Source organism: Salvia hispanica, chromosome 6 (genome assembly GCF_023119035.1).
Source record: "Salvia hispanica cultivar TCC Black 2014 chromosome 6, UniMelb_Shisp_WGS_1.0, whole genome shotgun sequence".
NCBI lineage: Eukaryota > Viridiplantae > Streptophyta > Magnoliopsida > Lamiales > Lamiaceae > Salvia > Salvia hispanica.
The window spans coordinates 10,896,539-10,906,094 of record NC_062970.1 but is presented as its reverse complement, the minus strand read 5'-3'; the positions used below and the strand labels follow the sequence as shown (position 1 = coordinate 10,906,094).

The 9,556-nt window shown below is 36.2% G+C and overlaps 1 protein-coding gene across 1 annotated transcript; it reads left to right on the top strand.

Moving 5' to 3' along the window:
- The first annotated feature begins 309 nt into the window (after positions 1-309).
- Positions 310-3,621, top strand: LOC125192386 (homeobox protein knotted-1-like LET12). The gene is made up of 6 exons (XM_048089925.1): positions 310-664; positions 2,416-2,536; positions 2,662-2,861; positions 3,005-3,136; positions 3,210-3,346; positions 3,435-3,621. The coding sequence occupies exons 1-6, from the start codon at positions 365-367 to the stop codon at positions 3,457-3,459; spliced, it is 915 nt and encodes a 304-aa protein (XP_047945882.1). The 5' UTR covers positions 310-364; the 3' UTR covers positions 3,460-3,621.
- The last annotated feature ends 5,935 nt before the right edge of the window (positions 3,622-9,556 follow it).

The following is a 9,556-nucleotide window of genomic DNA, read 5'->3' as shown; positions in this document are numbered from 1 at the left end:
ATAGTACAAATAATTGATTTCACTTATAAAATATTGATAAATAATTTTCTAATAACAATGATTGAATATGTTTGTTTGTAATAATAAAGAATTGCAAGTAAAGTTAATTTGAAGGAGCATATGCATATTATACTCTCTCCCTTAACATAGACACATTTTTATTTTAACAGTATTTCACTCTATTAGCACGTTTTTAGCTAAAAATTAGACATATAACTCTTTATATTTTTTTAATTTACTCATGGAACAACATTAAATAAAATTCGTGTCGAATTAGAAACCGTGGGATAGAGGGAGTATATATAATTATACACTATATTAGAAAGTTTTAGCTGTAGAGTTGTAGATGTAGAAATAGAGAAAGATGGCGTTGGAGGACCACGACGACCAAATCCTCCCACGCTACTCCGATCACCACCACACCTCCTCCGCCGCCTTCCTCGATCACGACGCCGCCGCCTGGGAGAAGGAGAGATGCAAGGCCGACATCCTAAGCCACCCGCTGTACGAGCAGCTGCTGTCGGCGCACGTGGCGTGCCTCCGCATCGCCACTCCCGTGGACCAGCTGCACAAGATCGACGCCCAGCTGGCCGAGTCGCACCAGATTGCCGCCAAGTACTCTCTTCTCCCGCCCCTTCACCACAAGGACCTCGACCCTTTCATGGTACTTTTATTCTGACATCAAATTTCTTAATTTCTGTAGTGCTTTTGAAATCATGATTTTAATTTGAAATACACTCATAATAATCATGAATTACTCCACCTACCAATTGTCCTCTCTGTGATATTTCCTCCTCTCAATTTGTCAAATTTGAATCATAGTTTGACTGCCTGAAACTCTATAATTAAAACTGAGTTGAGGAGAATGGTTGTCTCATCAAATGAGGAATCTTATTGTCATTAGTCAACTGATAATTCACACTTTATAATTTAGTGTTTTGGAGAATCTCTTCCTCTTACGATGCAAAAAAACTTCCCCAAAAATTTATCACATTTTTCCATCCCCACTTGTCATACAAAATTTGTTGCATTTCACTTTTTTACCATTTTTAATATTCCACTAGCTCATTTCCAATCACATTTTATTATAAAACTAATACTCCCTCCGTCGCATAGAATTAGGCCTTTTGAGTTTGGCACGTGTTTTAATATGTAATTGGTAAAATATGAGAGAAAGAGAAAAAATACTTCCTCCGTCCCACATTTATAGTCACATTTAGTTAGGGCACGGATTTTAAGGAATTGGTGGAGTGTGTGATTAATGAAGTGAGATGATAGAGTGTGTAATAAATGAAGTGAGATGGAAGAGTGAGATGGTTGAAGTGAGATGAAAGAGTGTGTAATAAATTAAGTGAGTTGGTTGAAGGTGGGTCCCTTGTTGACTTTTTGGTTTTTTATTTTTGTTTTGGTTTATTTTTGTGTTGATAATGACATTTGGATGTAATTTTAGTGAATAATGGGGTAAAATTTTATGTCCAAATATGGAAAATTCTAAATATGACTATAAATGTGGGACGGACTTTTATGGCAAAATGTGACTATAAAACTGGGACGGAGGGAGTAGTTGAAAGTGTGTAGTGGATGACGGTTCCCGTAAATGATAAAGTAAAAGAGGAGTAAAAGATTACCATAAATGGATAAGGACTATTCGTATGAGACGGATGAAAAAGGAAATATAACATATTTCTATGGGACGGGGGGAGTACTATATAAAAGTGTGATCCATATTCCGCTAACTTTTTCAACCCATTTTCCATTACATTTCTTAAAACTCGTCTCCCATCAAAGTGTGACAAAAATTATAGGACGGAGGTAGTATCTTTTAAGGACACACAAAAATTGAGATGCAATTATTTGCATTCGAAAATGTTAAAAATAACAACAATTTAGGATGCAAAAGAAAGCGTAACTAAATTAAAGATAAATTAACTTAATCATTTTGCTTTTTTTAGAATGCTTCCATTTGCATCCTCCAATTTTAGTTGGGACACCAATAATAAAGACGTTTTTTTTGAAGTGTCAACGGCATATTTAGTAATACTCCCTCCGTCCCATAAAAGTTGAGTCGTATTCCTTTTTAGTCCGTCCCAATAAAGTTGAGTCATTTCCTTTTTTAATTAAAGACAAAACATCTAATCACTTTTACTTTATTCCATCATTTACTTTACTCTCTCTTATTTTTTCTACTTTTTTCATCTCTCCTATTTATTTAATATAAATTCTTAATCTCCGTGCCCAAAAGTTTTGTCTCAACTTTTATGGGACGGAGGGAGTACAAATTAGCGCCCTTAATTATTTGTTTTGTTGTAGTTAGATTCCTTTTTTCAGTTCAAATACTTTCACTTTGTGATGTGCATTTTGGATCATATATTGAAGCTCACATTTTGCTGTTATGGTATTGATCTCATTTTGTAGACACAGTATGTTCTGTTGCTATCCTCATTTAAAGAGCAACTTCAACAACATGTCCGAGTCCATGCCATGGAAGCAGTCATGGCTTGTTGGGAGATTGAGCAGGCATTGCAAAGCTTGACAGGTTATAAAATCTCTCTTAACTTTGTCGATCTATCAAGTTTAGCTACGTAATGGTCATAACGAGACACAACCAGAATACGACAGCTTTCGAATGGTGTTTACACTCTTTTGAATAATTACTTGCAGGGGTAGCACCGGGTGAAGGAACGGGAGCAACCATGTCTGATGATGAGGAGGAGGAGGAGCATGCGGACAGCGAGATAAACTTGTTCGACGAGAGCATGGATGGATCGGACAGTATGGGATTCGGCCCTCTTGTCCCCACTGAAAGTGAGAGATCTCTGATGGAACGCGTGAAACAAGAGCTCAAACACGAGCTCAAACAGGTGAAGCATCATCCTGGACCTCAAAACTACCATCAATCAGTACTAGAGTCATTTCATTTTCTGCCTTCATTTTGAAAAAATAATTAAAGGGAATAGAGAGTAAAGTAAGAGAGAGAATAATGTAGATAAGACTGTGTACATAGGGTTATAAGGAGAAGATCTTTGATATCAGAGAAGAAATATTGAGAAAGCGAAGAGCAGGAAAGCTGCCCGGTGACACTACATCCATGTTGAAAGCTTGGTGGCAATCACATTCAAAATGGCCATATCCAACAGTAAGTAAGCTAGTACTATGTGTTTAGCATCAAAATGTTATGCTAAATTAAATTAAATATCTATAAACATTAGGAGGAAGACAAGGCAAGACTAGTACAGGAAACAGGCTTACAGCTGAAACAAATAAATAATTGGTTTATCAACCAAAGGAAAAGGAATTGGCACAGCAATCCTTCTACATCTTCTTCTCCAAAAAGCAAGCGCAAGAAGTAAGCTAAATTCCTCCAATGGTTCATACCTATAAATTAATATGAATCAAGATTGCTAACTTAATTGATTTTGGGGTGTAATTCCCAGTTCTGCAGGTGACAAAACCAACTAAATGACCAGATTTTGATCATTTAAACATACTACTATATGAAAGTTGGCTATTGTATAAAGTTGTGATTTTGAAGCCTTGCTTAGATAGTTGTATAATCACGACTTTTAGAAACTTTTCTTTGCTACAGTTTTAATTTTGAGTCTATTTTATTTCTTAGTCTAATTAATGTTCGTACTTCTGCAAAGAGGTGCTTGTAAATTTATTTTTGCATTACATGTTCCGTTTTCATAGCAAAATATACGAAACATGCTACATAAAAATTTAAATATTTAATGTGCGCATGACTCCCGGCGAAACCATAATGATGAGAATCTCCAAAATTAGCCCAAGACTTGTTATTGTAAAAGCAACAATACAATTACAAATTAGTACAAACTAAAAACAATACAACAATAACATAAAAACACATTACATTGAAACTTAAATAAATATTACACTAAAAAGGATAGGTGTTCCATCCCACAAAAAGATAGAACAAAAATAGAATGGGCGAGGGGGATCGAAATGGAAGAAATTGAGGAGTGAACAAATGACCTCTTGGAGACCGAAGGACCTCCACCAAAAAGATATGGCAACCTGTGGCAACTTTCATCCAAGCAACCATTTATATCGACTCACTCGCTAGCTTCATGACACTAGGGTATACTTTCGTCAAGCTCCGCCACTAGAGGTATACTCTTTCGAGCTCCGCCCCTAGGGTATACTCGCACTCAAGCTCCGCCACTAGCTACATGGTGCTAGTTGTGAATTTACCAAGTGACTAACCCCGGGCCAACCACCAAGTAACCATAGTCCGGCCATGGATTTTTCCAAACATTCATCTCACCCAACAGGGGGAGGGACTCTCACAAAGGAGACACTCTTTTTCTAAACTTAATCTAATCTCTAATCTATTACAAAAGATACACAAGGCCTTATTTATAGATGTGGGAGATTAGGAAATGAAAAGTCACTCAAACTAGGGTTGGAATATGAAAAGCCACTCAAAATTATTCAAAATCCCGCCTTTTTGAAGTCTTCTCAGACATAAAACGCTCAGCCGGGCGTTTTGGGGCCTTGCCCGGGCGTTTTCACTGTCGCCGGGCGTTTTGCTTGTTGGACTGCGCAGTTTTTGTAAAACGACCATAACTTTCTCATCCGAGCTCCGATTGAGGTGTGCAAGATACTCACGCGAAGCTCTTTCGATGGAGAAGACAATGGTGGTCTTTGAAAAGCATTTGGACATCATATGAATAGGCGAATCTTTGCTCGAATCTGACCCCAGTTGCGGCTTGGCTCTTTGTCACCTCTTCTCTTCACTTTCCTTGGTTTAGCGCTGCCCGGATTCATATCACATAATCAAGAATATATTATCAGAATTTTCTTTTAATATACTCTAGTAATAAGAAATAATATTTCGTTTTGATATAGGTGTGGGCGGGTATTATTTCTGTCACAATTTACATTAATTAGGCCATAATTGGAGGATTATAAAATAATAAGAATTTAAATTCTATAGAAGTTTGGTATATGACGTAGAGGGAGAGTAGTTTTAGAATCTTTTCGTCTGCTTATTTCTCGTCAATGTGTATATCTAATAGGAGTACATATGATTTCGTTTTAAAATACTTAACTCAAAAAATTCTCCATAACATCCTGAATGAAATTTTGGTGTTGGATTGTTAATGTTATTCGATAAACAATTCCATTTGCCCTTTACCCAAAAATGAGTAGAAATGTCCAATAAACACAATTCAATTACCTTTTCAACCTACTTTCTTTTTATATTTCTCAAAACTTGTGACGAAAAAATATAGATAATGAGAGAGGAAGGGAGTAGTTATATTACATTTTGGGTGTCTATTAAAATTAGTCATATTTTTATTTATGAAAACTCTTTTATACCATTTTTTAAATTCTAATTTTCTATTTTAATTTATGAATTAATTATATATTGTCTTTAAATAAGACTATTCTTCGTGGACGACGGAAGTATAAGAATTAAGCTAGAATTGACTAATTTTTGTGGCGATTTCTATGGGTGGAGAAATTCAGTCTCAAATGTCAAATCCACTGCTCAATAATTGGGTCAGTCACCGAATTGGGCCGACTTGATTAAATTGATGTGTTTATTGCAAACAATGGTGATAGGCCTAACTGTAACTGCAGTTGCACAAACTTGACCAAATACTCTCTCCATTTTTTTAAAAATATCAACTATTTTCATTTTGTATCATTTCTTAAAAATAGATTTTAGAATCTTTTAATTTTAGGATACAGATCCATAATTTATTAATTCTACTTTCACTATTTTTTTCTTTTCTTCTCTCTTACTTTACTCATTTTTCTTTTCATCTCTCTTACTTTACCAATTCTTCTCATTTACTTTACCAATTGTGCATTAAAACCCGTATTGTTTCAATTGTTTCTATATTTTCAATACGGAGGGAGTACGTAGGATCAAATATAAAATTTTATAACACTAGTAACTAAAATTTAATTTGAATCAACCAACGGGTTGCAATGCAGTTGGCAGCGCAGAGTTGTGGTGACCTTAAGGTTATGGGTTTTAAACTCCGCCACCAGCTGAGAGACTTTCGACCTTCTGCAAACCGCGGTCGAATAGGATTAGTCAGATTTCGCTAAAGACGGATTCGGTACACTTATGGTCAAACAAAAAAAATTAATAATTAATTTTCAAAATTTAGCGTTACTTTATAGAAGTTGGTAATAAATTATGTAGTATGATCATAAAATAAGTACTATTGGACAAATTATAGATTCATAAGGTCAAGTTCTAACATTTCAAATCGACACTTCACCAATCTTACTATAAATGATTGATTTTTTTAGTTGTGAATATGTTTTCAGCAAAAAAAACACAGCATATTTACTCTATTTTACGTTATTCTTTTCATACTCTACTTTCTTTTATTTATCTAGTTTATTATATTTTCATTTTAACTTAATACAAATATTTTACTAATATATCTAAAAGAAATCAATCATATAGAGTAGCTGTTTGTTACTATAAGCAAAAGCTTCTACTTAATATACATCACACAGAAGCCCCATGAGATTTAATTAACAACCTATATTCCTCTCAAATAAATTAGCCCCATGAGATTTAATTAACAACCTATATTCCTCTCAAATAAATTAAATATTGAAAAAATTACAGGGATATACTTTGTTCACATGGCCAACCTAAACCTCTCAAGTGCTACTAAGAAAAAATTTAAAATGTATGGGATATTCTAGATATTATACATGCATAGATCAGTTCTTTAGCATCGAATCTCAACTGCTGACATATTTAGATGTTTTTTTGAGAATAATGATACTTAATAAATCTCACAAAATCAGATTCCATGAGATTCGTAAACGTGTCTTTTAATTAGGAAAAATTAAACTAATGGACAATTATCAAACTACTTTGACAAAATCTGAAATAAACTTTGTTGACATCATTACATCAAAAATTAAATGACCCTAAACCCTGAACTGTAAAGGTAGCTTATTTATTGAACATATGAATATCTTCCCCAACATTAAACGTTTAAATAATTAGTACTAAGTACTTGTTTAATTGTGTTTGGCTGAATATTTAATCACATGTGCTTAACAACGTTTATACCACTGAGAAAACTAGAAAAGCATCCGATCTACATCGCTCTTTGGAAAGTTTATGTTGTTACAGTGTTTTATACTTTCAAGAAATTTTTAATAAATTACTGGAAATTTACAATACAATTATGAGAACAAAACTAATCATTTCTCAAAAACAAGCCTGAAAAAACTAAAATGGAACATGAAAAAAAATACAAGAAATTTTCAAGAACATACAACATCGAAATCTGTACGAGTCATATATTTTAGCTCTATTATCAATTGAATGGGATTGATCAACAATGATTAATCGCGGATTTTTTTATTAATCAAATAGTGTCCCAATTGAGTTGTAGTCCAATTCTATATTAATTTTTATCACTATTGAAATTAATATTATAATCACAATTCAATGTATCCGGACTCTCTTTAAGTAACTAATTATTTTTCTCATGTTTAAGATCTTTAATATCCACTAATTAATCAAATTTGATGGATTTAATTCAATTAATATATTTTGCCAATAATTATCAAGTTTAAGACGTATGTAGTATATATTCTATCCGGGTAAACTCCATTGATCAAAGTTTATGTATCACAAAGTTTTATCTCGCACACCTCTAGAGAATAGAGATATGATGGGGTTTGCACGGTGAGACATCGCCCAAAAAAATCAAAGTACACAAATATATTTAGATGATTATTTGGATTAATCAAGTTGTAAATAAACTTTGAATGCATGCCAAGAGTGCATTTAATTCATATAAAAAAATATAAATCATAGTAATACATTATACGGAAGGTGCAAGAATAGGCCAGTCATAGGCTAGCCACACTCTATCCCTGCCACGTCATCAGCACTAAAAATCCACCTGCCACATCAGCATAGGCCAGCCATAGGCCAGCCGCAATAAAAATAATTAAAAAACAACTACATTTACGAAATTAAATTTACGATTAAATTACGGAATTGAATTTATGAGACATATACAGGAAAATTCATTAATTGCATTAAATAAAATATATTCATTTAAAAAAATAAATTACATAATAAAGAAAAAAAACTATCGCCGTGCAATCTTCCGTGCCCACAACTCTTCAATTATATCCTTTTGGAGTTGAATATGAGCATCCATTTGGCGCATGTCGGCATATTCCTGGAGGCGGCCGACTTCATCGAGAGGTACCCCACGTCGTACGCTAGGGGTGGCCATTCCGTGGCTTGGACCGGCTTCATCGTCATTGGCCCAACTAGTCAGTTGTACGCCTTCGTCTTCGACGATCATGTTGTGCATGATAATGCAGGCGTACATTATATCAGCAACGCATTTGACATCCCACAAACGCGTTGGACCCTTAATTGCCGCCCATCGAGACTGGAGCACACCAAATGCGCGCTCCACGTCCTTGCGCGCCGACTTCTGTCGTTCCGCAAAGTAGGCCTTCTTGTCATCCGCCACGTGTCTGATCGTCTTCACAAAGACGGGCCACCTAGGATATATCCCATCCGCCAAGTAGTAGCCCATATCATGCCGGTTGTCGTTGGCCACAAATGAGACGGTTGGACCGATGCCCTGACACTTCTCGTTGAAGAGGGGCGACGAGTTGAGGACGTTGAGGTCGTTGTTCGACCCGGCTACCCCAAAATACGCATGCCAGATCCACAGTCGGTAATTAGCTACGGCCTCGAGGATCATCGTGAGATTCTTTGACTTGTAGCCGGTCGTGTAGGCCCCCTTCCAGGCAGTCGGACAGTTCTTCCACTCCCAATGCATACAATCTATGCTGCCTAACATCCCGGAGAACCCATGCTGCTCCCCGTGCATCTCGCATCAGACTCTGACAATCTTGGGGGGTTGGGCTTCGAAGGTACTGCTCAACGAAAATGTGAATCACGCCCTGACAGAAAAACTTCAGACATTGCGAGAGAAGTCGTCTCACCGATGTGGAGGTACTCATCCCACATGTTTGCCGCGCCTCCGTAGGCCAACTGCCTGATTACCGCCATGCACTTTTGGATAGGGGTGTGGCCGGGTCTGCCAGCCGCATCGTGCCTGAAGCGGAAATAAAGATATCGACGCTCCAAAGCGTCAACGATACGCATAAACAACTCCTTGCGGCCAACGCATCGGCCAGCGCCCTCTAATCGGCTAGCCCACGCCGATTTTTACGCCAATTCTCGGCTGGCCGGTTGCAGTAGTTCGGCTAGCCGACCGGCTAGCGACGCAAATCGGCTAGCCGCTATCGTGGATGCTCTAACTTACGTTTATATTATCCAAAAAATAATGTGGCTAGCAACTTCTTCCCATGTTCTTAGTGATTTACTGCAAATATGCTGATATGTTCCCTTATTCCAATATATTATTTGTGTGGACAATCTAATTATATACCAAAGGAACTTGAACAAGAGAAATAACCCAGGTGTATTGTCGTGTGATTTTCAAAATCCTCTTTTTAGTGTATTAATGGAGGCTAAAATTTCATTCTCATTAAATCTCCTATTTATAGA

Coding starts and splice junctions, on each gene's coding strand:
- LOC125192386 (XM_048089925.1), top strand. CDS start 365: ATGGCGTTGGAGGACCACGACGACCAAATCCTCCCACGCTACTCCGAT. Junction 2,537..2,661: donor GGCATTGCAAAGCTTGACAG/GTTATAAAATCT, acceptor AATTACTTGCAG/GGGTAGCACCGGGTGAAGGA. Junction 3,137..3,209: donor CAAAATGGCCATATCCAACA/GTAAGTAAGCTA, acceptor TATAAACATTAG/GAGGAAGACAAGGCAAGACT.